Source organism: Cavia porcellus, unplaced genomic scaffold, assembly GCF_034190915.1.
Source record: "Cavia porcellus strain 051 isolate PalLab524CR breed Dunkin Hartley unplaced genomic scaffold, mCavPor4.1 scaffold_21, whole genome shotgun sequence".
In the NCBI taxonomy this organism is placed as follows: Eukaryota; Metazoa; Chordata; class Mammalia; order Rodentia; family Caviidae; genus Cavia; species Cavia porcellus.
Window position 1 is genome coordinate 34,116,216 of NW_026947504.1, and position 21,385 is coordinate 34,137,600.

Sequence of the window (21,385 nt, forward strand, 5' to 3'; positions counted from 1 at the left end):
GTATCCCTGTCTAGTATACAACTCACATAATGAACATTTACTGACATTAATGGGCCTGATTGTCCTATTATTGCTAGGGTATGATAAAGATACTGTGTGCTGAAGTCCTAACCCCCAATATCTCAGAATATGACTTTACTTGGAAATAGGGTCTATGCAGAGAGAATCAAGTTAAAATGAACTCGCTAGGGTGGGCCCTAATCCAAAGACTGGTACAAAGAGGAAATCTGAATACAACACCAGAGGAGAAAAGATGAAGAGACAGAAACAGGCAACAATGTGAAAGGCTACACAGAACCTGGGGCAATCCATGCACAGGCCAAGGACTGCCAGGAAGCTGCTAGCATTAACATGGAAATACTGGGCTTGGCCCTAAGAGGAACCAACTGCGGGAGGCCGTGAGGCTTGCCTGTAACCCCAGCCCTCGGGGGCCTAAAGCAGGAGGATGCCTAGAGTTCCCAGCCAGTGGGCTACACAGCCAGACACTGTCTCAAAAAAAAGGAACCAACCCTGCCAGCGCACCTTTAGCTGGGACTTCAGGCCTCCAGAATTGTGACAATGAACTAGTTATTTCAAACCAGTTTTTGGGAATTTGCTATGGCAGCCCTAGCAAACCAGTGCAACTGGCACTCTATAACCAGACATTTCTGATATGACCAGCACTGAAAATAACGGAGAATTGAAACATGCAGTTTGGGCCTAAAATGAAGCAACATAATGACAATGAAAAAAGCCTACGACAAGACTGAGAGTGTAGTTTAGAGGTAGAGCACTGGCCTGGTCCTGGGTTCAACCTCTGGCACTGGGGAAAAAAAAAAAAAAAAAACAAAAACAGGAGGGCGGAAAGGGAAGAAAGAGGGAGGAGAAAATGAAGAGGACTACTATACATTAAGGAGAAAGACAAGTTGCAAATAAAACTTGCAGAGCTGATTTTATTTGGAGGCTGCTACACACCCAACATGGTACTCCTGTATCTACAAAGGTGACATACCACAAAACACCCATCACCTCTCACTACCAACCGACTGCTCTTAAATGGACTTTTATTTTTACTTCACAGAAATTGTCCTGTCTAAAACTGTAAATGGGGGGTCAGGGATATAGCTCAGGGACACAAGCATCTGCCTGGCAAGTGCAAGGTCCTGAGTTCAATTGTGATACCCGTCAAAAAACATTCTCCGTGAGGCACAATGGGAGGCCTGCAGTTCTAGCAACTTGCAGGATCACTTGTCCTCAAGACCTGGAGATCAGTCTGGATAACAACAAGACAACACAGTGAGACTCCACCACAGAAAAGTAAATAAACTTTCTTAAATGCAGACCTAAAAAAGTAATCAGATGTCACATTATTCTTTAACAACATATGCAGTCAACATGTATAACTTAGTTCCTCTTTAAAGCCCTTACTGATAGTCCAAAAACCAATTATAAATTACTAAAAGGCATAATTACTACTCCATTTCTAACAATGACCCTGCTATCATTCCAAAGTCGATATTAACCATAAGAGTGCTCCCAGAAGTACTAGAGAGAAACATTTACCAGGAACCACTCCACAGGTACCAGGCATATCATTCCTGTAACATGTGTAGAAAACCTTGTTACTTTGATATCCCACCAAAAATTTACCAAGCTAGTCTAGCTCTATCTAAAAACTTACTCTAGGTTTATCATCTATAAATCTATCTATACTCAAGCCTTCTTTTATTTTTAAATGTGATATTTCAAACTATGAGCTATCTAGCAACCACTGGTTGCTGCCCAATAATTAGATCACTACCTAAATTCCTTAAGAAAGTTAAAAGTTACACAGAAGTCACCTTCATCTTTACAAATCTCCTAATATCACATAAGGTATCATTAATATGAAATCGCAAAAAACATTAGCAATAGGTCATTAGCAATGAACTGGTATAATATCTCAACCCAATCTATGAGGTAAAAAATAAAGACTATCCATTAAAGCAAGTAGAATCTAGGGTGGAAATGTATAACAAACAGAAGAGCAGTTTTAAGAACATACAGAAGTAAAAACTGTTGACAGCAAGAGCCCAAGAACACTTGCAATGAGCAATAATGGGAGCAAGTCCTTGAAGAACAAAGGTAATTCCTTAAAATACACATAACTTCATTTGTTAATTTTCCCTTAAAAACCTGGTGGGAGGGGAGACCATGCAAAAATAATAAATCACTGCATAGAGAATAAAAAAGTGCCAGAGCACACTTGAATACTTTTAGTTAAAAAGAGCAATCCACAGTATCTTCTAACTAGACAGAGCTGTACATACGCAAGTATGGTTATCAGGCTAAGGCTTGATTTTTACAGAGAAAGGGAAAACAGAATTTGAAAGCTGCTTCTTTTCAGCTTTCAATGGAAAAGCTGATCGTGGTGTCCAGTGGAACTGGTCACTTAAACACGCGGGTCCCTGTTCAGCTGGGTTCCCTGTGGGGAGATGCAAGCCCTCTCAAATTAAAACAAACCAAAAAAATGCAATAAAAACGAATGAAGCAAGAACAGCCAAGAGTGAACGATCTTTTTAAAGAAACATACAACTGAAGATGACAATAATTATGGTTTGTTTTTGAACAGTTATTTCTGGTTTTAGCTTCTGACATTTCAAGTGACTCAAATTTTTGCATAAACTTGATTGTATCAGATGGAGGAAATCACCAATGTTACACACTTAGGTCCATCAAATAATAAATGATGAAAACACTTGATTCCTATCCCTCACCAGATGCGAGAATCCAAGCACCATCATTCAAGGCCGTTAAGTCTGAGACCTTTTGAGCGTTATGATACTGTTCCTGTGTTATTTCAAGACACATCTTCCTCACTTTGGTAAATTTACAGTACCAGCTGTTCCTCCCAGCATACCACCTTAATCACCCTGCTTGGGAGTATCTTGGTGAAACAAACTAAACATCCAAGACTGACTGCAACATCAGCAAACGGCAGGGAAGTAGTCAAGAGACAAGACCAGCATAATTTCTTCCAAGTCATAATGCCTAGATTTCTATGCTGAAATGATCACATACAAAGCGCAACCTGTCCTATGAAGTTTCTTCCTGAAGCCTCTTTTCCCACAAATAATCACATGGGCATTTAACCGTTACACACTAAAAGTGACCTCACTACACTCATTTGCCTTGTCTACTTTTCTCCACCACACAACTTTCTACATAACTTTCTCATCAGAGCACACACAAAAAATAGTATCTGCAGAGCCCTCAAGAACATCCAGGTAAGTGTGGTCCCCCTGCATGAGATTCTCAGAGGGTCCCTCAACACCCTAACAGCCCCCTCTGCCCAGGAGTCTAAAGGGCTGACCTTCTCAGCATAGCTGTAACCAACGCACAATGCACTAAATGGGGGGAGCCCTAGACCAGGGCATGCCTCAGTCATCTCCAAATTCTCACAACTTATATACACCCTGATACATAACACAAGTGTCCACTCCTACTCCCTGACGTTATTTACTGAAAAAGATGAGACAGACAGACAGAGAGATCTTTGTTTGGGAGTGTACTGAGCACTGAACCACTGAGCCTTCACGCTAAGCTATATACCCAGGCCCATTTTTAAAAATGTATTTGGGAAACAGGCTCTAAGTAGTTCACACTGACCTTTAACTTCGTAGCCAGCTATATGCAAGCAAACAGCAATCCTACTGCTTCAGCCTCCCAAGTGCTAGGATTACACATGTACACAACCACACAGAGAGGCTCTGCCCTTTCTTATTTTCTTAATTTTGAGACAGGATCTCACCACATCACTAAGTTGCCTGGAGGACTTACAGTCCTCCTGCCTCAGAGGTCTAGAGCCACCAGGTCTGGCTTAGAAAAGACACTCTTTACCCCAGGGGCAGGAGGTACACAACATCAATATTAGCTTTGAAAGAAAGACAGACAGACAGATGAAAGAGTTTTCGGCGTGGTTAGAAGGCAGAATATAAAGTAAAGTGGCCTTTATTTTAAGAATGTGGAGAGAGAACCCCAACCACTGAGGTCTGGCTTTCTGCCTGACACGTGGTGTGGGGACATGCATGTAGCTTAGGTTTGGGGTGGAGCCTACAGGGCATTACTGAAGCACAGGTAGCCCACTGGAATTCATTTCCCGTGGGGAAGGTGACCTTCTGCCTCCCAGCCTCCTATGCCTCCCAGCCTCCTACCGCTGCAGTGTACCCTTTAGGGCAAAATCCTTTCAACAGACAGAGAAAACAAACCAACGAACAGCACTCCTCCCTTCCCCCTCCCCAAGGCAATCAACTGCTATGAGGCAGAGATTTAGTTAAAACCAAAATGCACTGAAATAAAATCCAAACAACAATATTCTAGCTTCGCCAAGAGATGCTATCACTGAAACCACTGGTTAAAAGTAGGAAATGTACACCTGGTCTCTGCACCTATGAAGCATTTCAGTGAGAACACAGGACATCAGTCAATTACCACAAAAACAAATTCCACTTTTTCTTTTAAACTGAGAGTAAATTTTCATTGGTAGACAACGTCAGACATGTGGATCAGTACAGACAGAGTCTAACCAAACTTACGCATCACTTCTTTGACACAACACACTTTTTAGAAAAAGCAAATAGAGAAGCATAATAAACCAGTGAGCAGAGGATTAAGAAAAGCTACAGCACTTCACATAATCATGTTCGATATTAAATAGTTTATATCCTATTACTGCAAGTCTCTTTGCCTTTGTGAAACAAAAACTTAATTTTTCTTCCAAAACAAATTATTCACATGAAACACCGCTACCACCTAAGACAAACTCTGTAACGTACCAAAGGATCAAGTCTGACATGCATTTCCCGCCACACTGAATCTGACCGAGTGTCCAATCCAGCAGCAATCCAACAACTCTTCGTAATGCCTCACATTTAAACTTCTCTTCTAGTAACAAAGTAATGCACACATATTCAGATAATCCTCTTCTGGCCCACCAGATAGGACAACAACAGATTTTAGAAAGATAATCTCCGAGCAGGGTTAAGTGCATTATAAACCAAACAAAAGATGTTACTGCAATAAAAGATGGAGTTTCATAAGGACAGTATTATCTAGCATGGCCTCAGCAAGTAAAGAACAGAAAAATACCGAAGGGAGTGAGGGCTAAAACTGACTTACATACACCTTGTACCACCACAACAAAAACAGTATGCTTTCTGATTTGTTTCTACTATTAAACAATAAAGTTAGGGGCTACAGGTATAGAGCCCAGGCTTAGTATGTGCAAATCCCCTGTGTGGAAAAGAAAAATGTACAAACAAGATTTTCCTCTATGGCTAGGGATTCAGCTCACCGGCCTAAGTGCCTGCCTGGTAAGCGTGGGGTTGTAAGTTCAATCCCTGCTACTGAAAAAAAAAAGATTCTTCCTCTAAAATCAGTATGCCATAGCTGGGCATGGTGGCTCACCCCTGTAATTCCAGCACTCAGGAGGCTGAGGCAGGAAGATCATTGGGAGTTCGAGACCAGCCTGGGCTACAAAGTGAGCTCAAGGAGACCCTGTCTCAAAAAGACAAAAAAATAAAATAAAATAAAATCAGTATTCCAAATTGTATATACAAGACTGGTTATTTTTGTTCCCAGATAAAAAAGAATCAATCTTTTCCTACAGAGATAATCAATTACATTCTTAGCTTTAATACTGTATTATAATTTAATCCACTTAATTTCAAAATAAATCAGTGCTTCCTCAGACATATATACTAATAAACTAATGCTTCTTATGCGGAAAATGAAGCGGCATAACTGTATGTCATACACAGATTCTGCCTTTGGTATTTGTTGAGCTAACAGATTAACCAGGGCGGGTGGGAGCTTCTTATCTCACACAGGGAAACAAATCAACCCACAAGGGTAAGGACGAACGAACCACTGGTGTAGGACCAGTCCACGAGGCTATGAACTGCACGCTGCTTTACCTCCACTTCATGGACAACGAGAGCGGCACATAGCAGCAGCCTAACATCAGCCAGGAAAATAAATGTGGACTCTCAAAAGAAAGAGTCAATTAGAATCTTCTTTTTAATTTTAAAGAGTAAAATCATTTTTTAAAAATCATATCAAGAAGCTTCAACCCACTGGCACAGGTCTTCCATCCCACCGCCCTAGACTTTCTGGTTCTACCACGGACCTTGGGGCCTTCCCAGCACAGATCCGTGAGACAGACTTGAACTCTGGGCCTCCAGCTGGACTAATCGGAGGCACGGTCATGGGCTCTGGGTCTTCGGCTGAACTCATGCAGATTACTGCCATAGGATCCAGGCCGTTGGCAGGATTTTCCGAAGTCTTTAGTGTGTGGACAGACTTCCCACACTTTCTTTGTATTTGACTCTTCGAGTGACCATCATAAAACAATACTATAAATTTTTAAAAATCATATTGGAAAAAAAAAAAAACAAAAACCGTGTTCAAAGTGAGTAGATAGCTACAGTGGATCAGTCCATGACTAAAATGGTGAAGCCATTAACCTCCAATATATTTAGTCTTAAAAGAAAAACAGTACCTGTTTACTTTGGACTGTAATTTGTTATAAATTCTCTACATTAAAAGAAATTAGGAAAGCCGGACGTGTGGCACACTCCTGTAATCCCAGCACTTGGGAGGCTGAGGGAGGAGAATCCTTTGCAAGTTCAAGACCAGCACGAGTTACAAAGTGAGCCCAAGGGCAGCCTGAACTGCATAGCAAGACCCTGTCTCAAAAAGACAAAAAAACGAAATTAGAAAACTAGACATAATGCATACTTAACTATGTCTAATTCCACAATTGTAACTCCCCAAATGAGGATATTTATCAATAATCATTTACAAACTTTCAAGAATCAACTCTAAGTTTCAGCACTAAAAGAAAACAAAAAAAAAAAAAAATATTAAAGATTGCCTAGCTCAAAACTTGTATTCACAGGAAAAACCAACTGAAAGTTTGAGTCTTTCCCACACATACTCATCTAAATGTCAAACTCTGGACTAGAACTTACCTTCTAGTCCAACTGCTCTTTTTATTAGTTCATGTTGTAGGACACATAATGAAATGTACTATATTAAGTCTCTGGAATAGAAACCATAACAAAATTACATTATTTAAATCTGAAAAATTAAAGTTTCTGAAAAAAATTACATGAAGTAATAAATGCTTAACTAATCTTGCCTGAGACAGCAAATTTCAAAAGAACTACAGTAAATATGACTTTCTTTTTTTTTTTTTTTTTTTTGTCTTTTTCGTTTTTATCGGTACCAGGGATCGAACTCACAACTGCCTGCTTGCAAGGCAGGTGCTTATGCCGCTGAGCTAAATCCCCAGCCCTAAATATGACTTTCTAGACAGGAAAAAAGAAATATGATCAGTGGCTGAAAGGAGGCAGAAGACTACAGTTTTTGGAATTTCATCAAAAGCTCAAAACCAAACATGATATGTTGTGATAAAAGGCGAACTGAAACAAGCCAAGATGCATGATGCTCAGGGTAGATAATTAACCTACTTTAAACTTCTTATAAAAAGGATTTGCCAAAGATGGAAGAAAAAAGCCACAAGGTAAACAAAGACATAGAAAAACCTAATATTTTATGCACACTCCACATAACTGAATATAGTAACTGATACTAGCTTTTCAGCAATTACAAGTATCAGATCCCAAATCTTACTTTGTGAATACTAAGTGCCTAAGATTAAAACCAGTAACAGCTAGTTTCCCTTCCACTAACTCTACCTCTAATAATCATAAACACATTGACCTGTCAGTGACCTAACACCTTATTACCGTGCCTTAATGAGTTCATAATCTTACCACAGCATCACTTTAAAACATTAAACCAGGTGGGTGCAGCAGCACACACCTGTAATCCCAGCACCCTGAGAGGCTGAGGCAAAAGGATCACAAGTTTGAGTCCAGATCAGACAATTCAACAAGACCTTCATTCAAAATAAAAGATAAAAAGGGCCAGGGATGTGCCTCAGTGTGAAAGGTCTGGGCTGAATCCCCAGTCCCCAAAAACAAACAAATAAACAGCATTAAACCCCATGCTTATCCTGAAATTGAGTAAATTTTAAAACAAACAAGGCAATCATTTGTGGGAAAAACAAGGTAACACTGTATCTAGGGAATAAGCTCAATGTTTTTTTAAAGCCAAAGAAAATTCAATGAAATGAGTGATTTTTTTCACTTCTTTCTCAGATAATGTATTTTCTAGATTTTCTGTAATAAGAATGTATCATTTTTAATGTTCAAAATGCATTTTACCCAAATGCAAAAGACCAGGCTTCCATAAGATCTGTATAATATTTTCCTAAACATTCTCTCTCCTCAAACCTCAGCATGCGCAATCATTCCTTTAACCAATCATTTAGGTGACAGAGGAGTGCCCACTGTTGACTTTTTCTTCCCTCTCAAATTAATGTTTACAATAAAAGCAGCAAAAGTAAGATCAAGCAAGGCAACTGGTACTTGAATATTTCAATCACTGAAGCACTGTCTTATTAATAATAGAAGCTAATGAAATATTTTGTTATTAAAAGTCACTAACCTTCCCAATTTTTGGAACAGTAATTAAAGTGCTTCACTATTTAACAGTCTGACCCCGGAAGGGAGGACTGTAACTTCACTCCCTCCAATAAATCTGGTATTTTGAGGATCCCCTCCCCTTCTTGCTTTCTTCAGTGGTAAACTGAATTTAAGACAGAATTTACCCAGCACTCAGACTAGGGCAATACCAAATGGACAACAGTCACCTCTCCCTGCAGCTTCTTCAGTGAGATCACAAAGTGAAATCAAGGCCAGTCTGGGGGCTGGGGATTTAGCTCAGCGGCATAAGCGCCTTCCTTGCAAGCAGGCAGTCGTGAGTTCGATCCCTGGTACCGATAAAAATGAAAAAGACAAAAAATAAAAAAATAAAAAAAAGGCCAGTCTGAATTGCTCAGTGAAACCCTGTCTCAAAAAGACCAAAAAAAAAAAAAAGAAGCAGCAGCAGCAGCAGCAGTCTACCATGTACCTGGCTGGGTACTGCGTTAGGAACAAGCCCTTCAGCAGTACAACCTGCCAGACCTGCTCTCCAGCACCCACCTCGTGGCCTGGGGCTCAGGAACACCACATTCTAGTGGTCTCCACTAGAGGGTGGGCAGTCAGGTCAGTACTGCCCGCAAGCCAATTCCACTTCCCCTTCTGAAAAGCATCCAATCCCCTCTCTATCATGGTCTTCATCTGCCCAATCAGGGTTCCCACAAGTGAACAGAAAAACAACAGTGACTGGAGTAAGAGCTTCACATGAAGCCAACAAAACACAATACTGTCCCCTTACAAGCACCAAGAGGGACACCTGGATTAGCAGCAGGGTGCTGCTTTAAGGCCTCTACCTCCACTTCAAACCACAGCTCTACACACACACCATTCTGCCACCTAGCCCATTATTTCACAGCTAATATTAAACATCTGGTAGCCATTCAGGGCAAAACAGACACCATCTAGCCAAGTGGTGATGCCCACCTGGAACCCCATCCAGGAAGCTGAGCCAGGCGGGTCCCAAGTTTGGGGCCAATGTGGGCAACTCAGTGACTAAGTGAGACCCCATCTCAAAATAAACAAAAACAGGGCTGGGTTCAAGCCCGGGACTGCAGGGAGAAAGAAAAGTGACACTGAAAATGTACTACAGTCTCATGGACCAAAAAAGGCATGTCTAGAAGTACCCTGGTGAATTTATTCACTGTGATCTAAACACAGTGACTCATTTGGGTCAGGTTATAATATACAAAGTCAAGAGAAACAAATTTTAATAATTTTCACATGTAAGCAAAAGAAATGTGATCTTACAATACATACTATTTATATTAGAATTATTTTCCCCATTTAAGGTATGCTAAATCACCCTGTACCTTAACTGACAAATGAATAAATTATGTATACTTGGATATTTATAGAATAAAATTTTGACTCATTCTAAACGTTTTCACAGCTGCTGCCTGAGAAGGATCACTCTTTTCAAGCCCAGAACCTCTTCTTTCCCCTACACCTCACACTCACCCCTACTTAACTAGGCTCTCTTCTGGTTATCAGTAAAAGGAATCAAGCACTGTGGGAAATTCATTGTATGCAGCGTGGTCCTGATCAAACTGCAAAAATAAATGATAATCTTTCACCTAAAAGCCCTCACCATGTAATTATAGGTAAGAGAAACACAATAAATCTGAGATTACGAAAACGCTATGAAATTGCATGTAGCAGATGGACATGGGTAGGCGTATTTAGGTTAAGACGACCAGTTCAAGAGACCGGTACAAACTTGCCAGGCAAGGATGGGAAACCGGCTCTGACTCTAAACAGCACCTACCAAGGCAGAGGTAAATAGCTTTGCTTTCCTTGACTTTCAATTTTGAAATTCTCAAAAGGTGAATGGCAACTTTCTTTAGAGGATAAGACTGCAGATTACTTACACATATTTAGCACAGTTCTCTAGTGCATTAAAATTTATTAAAATATGATCATGGACGTATCCATTTTAACAGCAATTTTAGAACAATCTTATCTAGCCAGGCACATATGCGCATATAAGAAACCCTAGAATGACCAAAGTCTCACATCCTTGAGATCAGAATTACACTTAGTGTGTAACCTCAGCAAATCTCTCCGTGCTTCACTGTTCTCATTATTGGATATATGGATATATTTATTGTTCATTTTCACAGTCTTTCTCCCTCCACTAGTAAACACCATGAAAACACAGACTATTGATCACCACTGTCTCGCTGTCATTCAGAGGCCTTACTAGTAGGTGCTTAAATGTGTACCTGATACAGCTGAGTGAATGAACAGTCAGCGAAGATGAAGCCCTGGACTGACAATGAACTATGAACCCACAAAACGTGAGCTAGCATTCTGGCAGAATTAGCACTGTGTATCATGTTTTGAAATAAATATGATAACTGCCATATCTAAAAGTAACGAACCCAAACCACTCCTCAGAAATCGTTTTAACATAATCCTTTTAATAACGTTTTCCTAAAATGTAAATTGAAAGAACAATCGTCTATGTGGCGAAATAGATTCTTCACTGACTCCTTCCTCAATATGACTTTAATACTACAGATTTGAAGACCACTTGCTTCCAGCCACTTTTTACCATTCCGCCGCATTCAACAGAGAATCAACATGTTAAACATCGTCCGCTGATTCACCACTCCCTAAAAATACCTATGTAAAACATACCACTCCGATTCGGAAGACTGCTAGGGGATCTCCTACATGAAACCGGACGCAAAAAAAGAAAACTGAAAACTGTGGAAGTCTTTAATGACAACACCATACACACATGCTGCAAAGAACTTTTTTCCGTGATGACTCGTAAACTATGACCCCTGTCTATAGGCTCATAAAGGAACTAATAATAATTCGTCACATCATGTGCAAGGTTGCAATCCTTCCGAACAAACACGAATTTTAAACCCACCCATCCACCCTTTGGTTAATTCGGGACTTTTAAAGGGAAATTTAGTGTTCTTTTTTCAAGTCTTTTCAAAAGATCTAAATGAAACTTAACACAATCTCCCTCACGGTCTATCTCCGCACAGATACACTTCAAATTCATTCAGACCTAGTCTGGACATTAAGTAAACAAATGGCAGGGAAACGCCGCTTTCTCAGAAGTACCCTGGATTCCCAGGAACAAAACTGCCACCTGGACACACGCTGGGAAGTCAGAACCCGGAATGGAGAAAGCCTCCCCAGCACTTTTAAAGTTTGCACCTTCGCACCTCCGCGGTCTCCCCAGCCCCGGGCCGGGGGCTCTGCCTGGCGAGCAGGAGGTGGAGGAGGTGGAGGAAATGTGCACTTGGCTTCCGTCCGCTCGCCAGGCAACCGGGACCCTTCCTTCCCGCCGGTGGACCCCCGCCCTGCCCGGACACCTCCTGCTCGGCGGGCAGCCAGACGGAAACGCAGCCGCCGGGCCCGCGTCCTCACCTCCACTTCCCGCCCCGGCCCCGGCCCCGGCCCACCCGGGCCGCCCCTCACGGCCACGCGCCCGCCCCTCCCCCGCTGCCGCCGCCGCCGCCGCCCCCGAGCTAGGCCCAGCGGGCGGACAGCGCCGCGAGGGGCGGGGACGTGGCCGCCCGCCGCCCGCAGGGCCCGTGCCGCCCCCGCCCGCCGCACCTACCATGGTACAGATGGAGGCGAATTTGGAGACTGTCATTAGGATTTCCATCCGCCCAGCGCCATCTTCCACCCAATCACAGCGGCGGCGGCGGCGGCAGCGGCAGCGGCGGCGGCGGCGGCGGCGGGCGGGGGAGGAGCGCAGCCGGGCCGCCCGCTCGCACCGCACCCCGCGGGCGGACCCCGAGACGCCGCGGACCCACGCACCGAGCCTGCCGAGCCGCCGCGGCCGTGGTCCCCGCCGGCGCTCCGGCACTCCCGGCCTCGGGCCCTAGCCCCCGCCTGCCGGCCGCCTTGCCGCCCGCCCCCGGCTCCGCCCCGGCGCAGGGCGCAGCCGCTGCCTCGGGGCCCGCGCCTGCCCGCGAAGCCGCGCGCCGTACACCCCGCCCAGCGCGCTAGCGCGCAGGCTCCGCCAGGGCCTTAATGCCCGGCCTGCAGGGCGGTGGCGCAGGCCCCGCCCACCGCTCGCCACCGGCTTCCGCCCCTGGGGCGCCGGCCGCGCGTCCGGCCCCGCCCCAGCCTGAGTGATGCCCCGCCCACCTCGCGGAGCAGGAGCGCTAGGATTGCAGCCCGCTCCACCCACTTGGGGGCGGGGAGAAGGAGGGCTCCGCCTGCCTCCCCGCGGGCCGCGCGCGGTCCTAGAGCGGGACTACCACAGGGTAGTAGGGTCTGCGCCAGCGTTCCGGTTGCTGGAGACTAGTGCTTGGCAGCGACCTGGGTAAATGCTGGAGGGGCTAACCCTGCAGAGCCCTACCGCAGGCGAGGGACATAATACGGAGGCACGCGCTAGATAGTTTAACCCGTGTGCACCCCAGGGACTTGGCGTCTTCTTTTTTACATAATTTGGGTAAATAACCTGTGTCAGACTCCTTAGAAAAAGACTTAAGTAATGACGTGAAAATAAAGTAGCAAAAAACAAAGTAACTGGGGTTAAGAGAAAAAGTGATGGGCAGGGGAGAAAATGCAGCCTTCCTGCCTGCCTGTTTCACAAATTCAGAATATGTAGTCACAAAACAGAGCTGTCAGCCAAGGAGTGCGATGCCACCGGAGACAGCAGTAGTGAGCTCCTCCAGGGAAGTGTCCTGTGCGAAGAACTCGGTCAGCCTCAGCTAGTGGACGGGGAGCTGCTGTTTCCTGCTTTCCAAACTCGTCCATCCACCTTGTCCTTCGTGACTCGGGACTCGTAGCTCTGCTTTCCTTTTTTTGTTTGAGAAAGTACTTCGAGTGAGTAGAATAACTTCATAAACCAAAGCTGGCCAGGTTTAGTTGGTGAGGTGTTTTCCTGGATTTTCCTGATTTAATGAAGCTGAGAGCCTGAATTCAGACAAAGCTGTAAAATCAGGCATACCTCATCTTATAGGTCCAAACCATTCAACGAGCAAAGCATTCACATCAACACTGGGTGAAAAAATAGATTTCTGGTACATGAATGTTGTTTCCATAGTGATTCCATTATAAGCTTGGGGGTGGGGACACACGACACATTGATACTGCCACGTCTACTGCAGCTGCTTGGGCTCCAGACGCTTTCCTCCGTGGAAGATAGGGGTGCTCCATCCCCCCCCACCCCAAGCCTTTTTCAGCACCACCGTTCCAGTCTGAAATGCTTATATATGGGTTCGTGGGTTCACTCTTCTACCGACACATAAGAAAATTCTGTGGCCCAACAGAGGACCTAGTCCATTGGAGTAGGTGAATTTTCTTATGGAAAATGAGCTGAGAGGATGAAGAACCAATTGTGGTCAGCTCTAAGGAGGGTACAACTAGCTCTTCCCACAGGAGAGAAACCCTGAGATACCTGGAAAATAAGGATGAACAATGTATTGAGGAATCTGTGGTCTCCCAGCAGAGAGCTGCATGCCAGACTTTGATAGGAGAGTGACAGATGTGTCTACAGCTGTGATACGGGGCACGCTTCAGGGATTTCGTGGACATGAGTGTGATATGTCCAGGGACAGTCTGACACAGTGACCTCAGCAAAGGTTACGGTCTCTGGAATCTCCACTGTCATATTCACCAGCAGAAAGCAGAAGACTTTGCCTACCTTAAAACCTTTTTTTTTTTTTTTTACAGTATCCATCTAGAATACCAATCATGCAAATTGCAGTATTGAGATTAAACATGGAGAGAATTTTGAGGAGACATCACAGCAACAGATCTATTTTTGAATGGAAAATCTTGTCTTTGCTTAAACACAAACATGAACCACAAGGTACTTCCTTTGTGTTCCTAGCTCCTCCTTAAGCCAGGTTTATCTGAAGGAAATGAACAAGATTCTGATGAGGACAAAGCAATTGTTACATTTGTTCAGAGCAAGCTCAAAAATGGCCGATTATAAAGTGAGAAGCTAAAGACTTCAGATGTTCTCATTAGCCATCGCTCCGTGAGAGAGAGCCTACCGTAACTCACCGGAGACACTGCCAACTTTGGACATAAACATGAACTTTCTAGTGACTCAGTCAGCAAGGCAGGTCTGAATTCCCTTTACTTAGCTCTATATCTGCTGAGTGCCTCTGATATGTACAGACTTTATGGTAGTACCTAAGGAACCAGCATCCTGCCTTCAGATTTTTTATTTTTAGAGCTGAGGACGTAGCTCAGTGAGTGCCCACCTAGCTTGCCTGAGGCCTTGGGTCCAGTACCACCAAAAAAAGACAGACAAAGAAAGGAAAGGAGAGAAAGAAAGAGAGAGAGAAGAAGGAAGAAAGGAAGAAATTGCCTATTAGTTGAAATGGGATGACAGCTACAGCTTTGAAGGGCAGTGTACCTAACCTTGGGAGCAGGGGAGGCTCCTGAAAAGTTCAAGTTGTGTCATTAGTTGAGAGAAATTAAATTGTACAAGTGCCAGTTTTGTGATTTATACTATTATAAGGGTTCAGAGAAGACAGTGATCTTTCCTGTTTTTAGGTTATCAGAAATAGGACCTCGTACAGAGAGCGGGGGGAAGGGGAGGGCAGGGGTGAAAAAAGACTTAAGGTGTCTTATGGATGTGTGCCAACCCCCAGGAGTAATGTACTCATTATGTACTGTTAATATGTAGTAGTAGTACCAAAAAAAAGTTACCGCATACTGCAGAATCTCCTCTGCCCCCTCCCCTCTTCTCTCCTGGTTTTTTCCTCTTTCTCTTCTTTCCCAGCTCCTCTAGCTTTCTACCTTCATCTTTTCCCCTCTCCTCTCAACCACCATGTCCCCTCCTTGCTCCTCAAAAACCACCAGAGTACTGCACCTCTGAGCCTTTGCGCTGGCCACTCCTCCCTGGACAGCATGGTGGGCTGTTAGGGTTAGATGTCGAGCTACTTGTCACCTCCTTGGTGCCTGGCCCCTCCTCTCAGCGCATGAGGACCCGGCCTTGTCCATGTGTATAGCTCTGTCCCCAACACCTCTAAGAGTAAAATGTTCGATGACTAAGCTGAAGTTGATGGGCGCCTATGTTCTGTCCAATTCCAGAGCAAATAAAAACATTAAGTACAGTTGATACAGAGAGGCGTTTTTTCTTTTTTAAGCAGCATAATAAGTGCAGAAGCTTCTCAGGCACTAACAGATCCTCTGCCTGCTCCTCTGACTGTGTCAGGCTGGTTTTCCATTTTCTTAGCATTTGCTCAGCTCTAAGGAGAAAGTTCATCAAAAGAAGGAGAAGGAGGAGAAGGAGAAGGAGAAGGGGAAAGAGAAGGAGAAGGAGAAGGAAATCACAGCATTCTCTTGACAGCAAGCCCTAAGCACCTATGTCTGACTTCCCCAATCTCTCTCTCTCTTTTGCCTGCAGGGTTTTTCATAAGGAGACAGCGGCTTCTTTCATGCCACCTCTCCCTATTACTTCTCTGATTTTTTTTCCTTGGGGGAGGTAGTTGAGAGACAGAGTCTCACTTTGTAGTTCAGGCTGGCCTTGATTGAATTCATTATATGGTCCAGGCTGGCCTATAACTTACAGTGATCTTCCTGCCTCAGCCCCTTCAGTGCTGGGACTACAGACTACCAAACCCAATTGACCTCTGAGATTTCTCTAAGTGGTGTTCCAGTATGTTTCAGCAGAGTTTTAACCAGATGTTTAGGATTTATAGTGTAAAAGTTGGCATTAAATTATGGTATTATTGTCCTTTCATGTTTAGATTTGCAAGTCAGTATTTGTTATGGTTGGTGTCAGTTTGAAAAGTTTAGAAGTCTAAGAGAATGGGAATTTAGCTCAGTGACATAAGTGCCTGGCTGGCAAGTGTGAGGTTGTGAGTTCAATCCCTGGAACAAAAAAAAGAAGAAATTTAACTAAGAGACTCAGAAGGGAGCCAGGGTTCTTACTTTATAAATATCCTCATCCTGTGCAAGAGGAGGGCAAGGAGATTTTGTGAGTGCTACACCCGCCCTGGAGGGGAGGAGTGGCCAGTGTACAATATAAAGGAGGAAAAGAGGCTTGCTTCCCCTGCCTTTTTCTCTGGCTGCTACCTTCATGCTGGCCCTGTGCCATGCCACACTGCTTTGGAGCCTGCTGATTATGGCCTGAAACCTCCACACACAGTGAACTAAATAAACCTCTCCTTCCTTCATTTTGGGTGTTGGGTATTTTGTCTCAGCAACGAGAGAAAAATAACCAAGAGAGTATTCAAAAAACATCTCTCTGTCCTTCTTCAGCCTGTCTGGGACACTGAGCGAGGGACAGCACACATACCATTTTGGGGTTTTCCTAAAATGTTCCAGTTGCGTCTTCAGTTGTAAGAAATAAGCATAGCTTCCACTTCTCCTTTTTCTAAAAAATACTCTATTAAAACAGTCAAAGATAGAAATACTAAACAAAAGCAAAAATTCCCACATATATTTAACATAAAGAAACTTCTGCCAGATACACAGCAACTGAATGGTGATTTCCTGGAATCAAAATAGCGGTGTGTGAACTGGGAGGTAAGATAAAAAAACAGAGTTTTTATAGTATACTTCATTATACTTTTTGAGTCTGTAGCCATGCAACTATGTAACTTTTAAAAATTAAATAGCTTGATTATTTTTTAAAACAGACACATTTATGTTTTGGTTTGTTTTACTTGCAGTACTGATGATATAAGGGAATGAAACTCCCAATCTATTAGATGTCTGGTGTGAGTTCCTGTTCTCTAAAATCAAAGGATGAATTTTAGGAGCAACGGAGGTTAACAGGAGAATATAATTATTGTCTAGTAGAGAAACAGAAGGGGTCTCCAGTGGGTTGTCAAAGACTGTCTTTTCTAGGGACTTTTAGATAGCAAAACCACAAGGTGAGGTGGGTCCAAGGTGGGGAAAACATGGGAACTCACAAGGCAGAACTATTGTCAACCAATAAGATTAATTGTTCAGGTAAAATTGAACAAATCAGGCACAAATGGGGAAGCAAGTCATGGTAGTAAGCAGGCACTCTTATGCAGCACTGAGGCTTCCTATAGCGGGTGGGATGGTGGCTCCTGGCTTCCTCAAGGTGATCCATACCTATTTAGAATACCAATCTCTGATATACTTAGGGTGTAGTTGCATTTGTTTTGCCTTTTGTCTGGAGATGTGGCCCACACTGGGAGGTGTCAGTCTCCTCCAAGTCACAGACATCTGGTCCTCTGACTAACTGTAATGTTTCTAACTCAGCTACCTGTAACACTAGAACTTGAACCCAGGGCCCTACCCAAGCTATATCTGAAGCCTTTTAAAATAATTATATTTGCGACAAGGTCTTGCTTAAATTGCTCAGGCTGCTTGGAATTCTCCTGCCTCAGGCTTCCAGTGTGCTGAGATTACAAATAAGCCTTACCACACCCTGAAAATGTTTTGTTTTAAAAACAATTTATCCACATGAGCATACTTTAAATCTGGTTCCTCTCTGCCTAAATTGAGTACACATTTGAACTCTGAAATACTTTATTTAGACTCTCTAAGGACTCTGATCTTGTACCTACATTGGCTCTGATTCCTTGCTAAAGAAAGACAATGGTTCCTTTACAGATATAAATTAAAGAACAAACATTTATCTGCCTCTTTTAAGGGAGCTGACTACAAGTTATTTTTCCTGAACTGCAAAAAGGAAGAAGTTACAAGGGAAGTCAGTGGTGGGAAGAAGGGAGGTGAACCCAGAATGTTCTTTGTTTTCATATTTCTTGTGCTCCATGAACATGTCCCGAATGACAAGAAGGGGAGCTAGGTCTCAAATACAGGAGTGCAGAACTCTGAGCTACATTTCTAGACCTTTTTATTTTTTGTTTTCAAACAGGTCTTCCTAGGTTGCCTAGGCTGGCCTTGGGCTTGTGATCCTCCTGTCTCAGCCTCTAGAGTAGTTTGGGATTATGGGCATGCGTCACTGTACCCAGTAGAAACGTACTTACTCCAATACAAATTCACAAGGACCTGCTCGTATGGCTATAATAATATAATAATAATAGTAAAAACTAAGTAAAAGTGCTGGTAGGATGTAAAGAAACTAGAGCCACTGTAAATTACTGTGAAGAATGTGAAATGGTACAGCCACGATGGAAAACAACATGGTAATCTCCAAAATTTAAACATGAAGTTACTGTATGATCCAGCACTTCCATTTCTGAAAATATATCCAAAAATAATCACAAGCAGGGAGTGGAAGATGTATTTGTACCTTCAGGTTCATAGGAGCATCATTCATAGTAGACAAAAGTAGATGCAACCCAAGTGTCATGGGAGGAAGAATGGATGAATAAAATGTGGTTCAAGCCATGCAATGGACCTTGATGCAGCCTTAAAAGGGAATGAAGTTCTGACAGATGCTACAGTATAAATAAACCTGGAGAACATTATGCCCAGTGAAGTACTCCAGACACAAAAGGACAAATAGTGTATGATTCCCCTTCTATGAAATAGTTACATAGTCAGATGTTTGGAAATGGAAAGTAAAATTTAGGTTTCCAGAGGCTGAGTGATTGATCAGTCTCAAGTAGTGCCGGAGAGATAACAAGGAGACAAAGTATGAGGAGGCCCTTAATGTGGGGGCACGGGGAGGCTGCGGAGAAATGCAGAGGTTCTCCGGCTAGACAAAGGGCTGAGCTGCTTATATAATCTCTTGGGGAGGGGTCTGGTTAGTTGACAGTGATGCATTACTGTTACATGTTAGTACGTGCAGGTTGGAGATTGGGGAATGTTTGGCATTCAGGAAAAGGAAGGACAGGAAGTCTGGTTTGGATCAAGAAAGAGTCTGATAAGGCGTCTTTTTATGGTTTCTTCACCATGTTGGGCCTCTGCCATGATGAGGAGGCAGAGCCGTGTGGGGGAAAAGCCTATCACTGAGGATGAAAGAAAATGGGAAATTATTGGATGGCTGAGGATAAGGCAAAATGGTGAAATTATCAATGGGTACAGGGCCTCTGTTGAGATGATGGAAAGTTTTGGTTGTAGATTGTGTGGGTAGTTGTACAACATAGTGAATGCCCATAAAACCACTAACCTGCAGATTTGCAAATGGCTAAGATGACAATGATCATGATATTTTATCACAATACAAATAAGCAAAAAATTTAAAACCCAAAAGCCTCATCCCATCTGGGACCTCTAGACAAAACCGAATACCAATTGGTTAATTTACACCATGTTCTTCCTCTGAGCACCCAGAGCAACAATCCTTTCCACTAGCTTGATTTGCTTACAGACTCACTTCTGCTGCCCCTCCAGGCTGCCTCTCCTCCTTAGGAGCCTGTTTTATTGATCTCTCTAAGTACCTAGCAAGACAGCCCCTGTTGATTCTGCATCATGACTTGTGGGTGCAGAAGATGCACAACACAAACTCAGACTTTGATTACTTGTGTCCCTGCCCATTTGCTCCTATACTTCTGAGCCACAAACTTCCTGCTCCTTAAGAGGCACTCCTTCTCCATCAGCACTGGCCCCTTGGTGACTCAGCTTTTGAACTGTCCCCTTTCTCCTGCTTCAAGATTTAGCTTCCTGCAGCTCTGCTCCTTGTCAACTCTTGAGTCAGCAACTGAAGTCACTCTCTTCTTGTCACCATGTTGGGGGGAGGGGAACAAAGCCACCAGTCACCCACCCTGAAATCATCAACATGATCCATTTTGTCTTTTCCCTCCCAGCCATCTCTCCACTTGCAGCCCAGCCAATCCCATCTCATGAATACCTAGTATGTTTCCTTCTGAACAACCCCAGCTGCTTCAGATCAGGAGCCTAGTCTTGTCAAAGACCCCTACACTAGCTTCCTGACAGGTCTCTTCCCCCTAGTATACTCTCCAGTCCTCAAATTCCATGCCTGCAGACCTATTGCTCCCAGATATAAATCTGGTCATGGCATTCCCCAGCTCAGGAACCCTTGGTTCCCACAGACCAAGGACCAGGGCAAAGTTCTTTGCTAGAGAGGATAACTCTCCACCCACCACTCTGGGGCACCCTCCCCCCATTTATGGTGCTCCTTACTCCAATCGCCCCCCCAAATCCTTGCCTTCCCCAGGTGCCTCCATCCTCCTCCACCTCTGTTCCGATTGCTCCTTCTGCCAGGAGTGACTGTGTGGCCAGGTTTGCACAGGACAATCTACTTATACCTGTTGCTCAGTGTAATTGTTAACAGCCCCTTTTCCCCTGCAGTGTTTCCTGGTTTGGGAAAGAGGTTATGAGGTCAGGATGTATTTGTCCTCATTCTTCACCTGGAAACTCTCTCATCCTCCTTCAATGTCAGAAGTTCTGGGAAGCTTTGACATGTCCTTTAGAGAAAATTGGTAGAAACTTCTGTGTTTCCGCAGCCTCTTATGTATAACTTTGTACCAGCATGTATTGTTAGGCAGTTGTATATAAATCTACCTTCCCTGTTAGATTTCTTCAGCATCTAAGCATCCCCAGTATAAGGTGTCTCCAACACCAAAGTGTTCACTTAATGCTTTTCTGAAAAAGAGTGAGAAAAATTGAATCCATAGTTTTTAAGAATAAGCCCGATTCTAATTAGTTGGCAAAATGGGTGAATATCTGCCTTCTCACGGAGTTCACTTTTATGTGGAGAGATAGAAGCTATTTCTCAACCAGTCACTGATATGGTTACAGAAGTGTGACTTCAAATCTTTGACTAAGTGAGTTTACTCCTGGAGCTGGGCCAGGGTCAGCTCCCTTGAGGCGTGAGGCTTTCTGAGGCTCAGTAGCCACCCAGGTGCAGTAAACTTTTTGTCTTAAGGAAGAAGCCAGAAATAAATGCTAGGTAGATGATGTCCATTTGAGGTAAGAGCAGCAAATGATCCCATCCAGGGCAGAGCACCTCTGATAATGTGTTCCCTCAATTCTGC

At 43.6% G+C, this 21,385-nt stretch overlaps 1 protein-coding gene across 1 annotated transcript in view; it reads right to left on the bottom strand.

Annotated features, from left to right (window-relative positions):
- The window catches only part of Usp12 (ubiquitin specific peptidase 12), a 98,748-nt gene extending 86,405 nt beyond the window's left edge, over nt 1-12,343 (bottom strand). Inside the window, exon 1 of the mRNA XM_063232548.1 lies at nt 12,148-12,343. Within this exon, the coding sequence (XP_063088618.1) occupies nt 12,148-12,195 (48 nt within the window). The 5' untranslated portion in view covers nt 12,196-12,343. The remainder of the gene's footprint in view (nt 1-12,147) is intronic.
- Between the last annotated feature and the right edge of the window lie 9,042 nt (nt 12,344-21,385).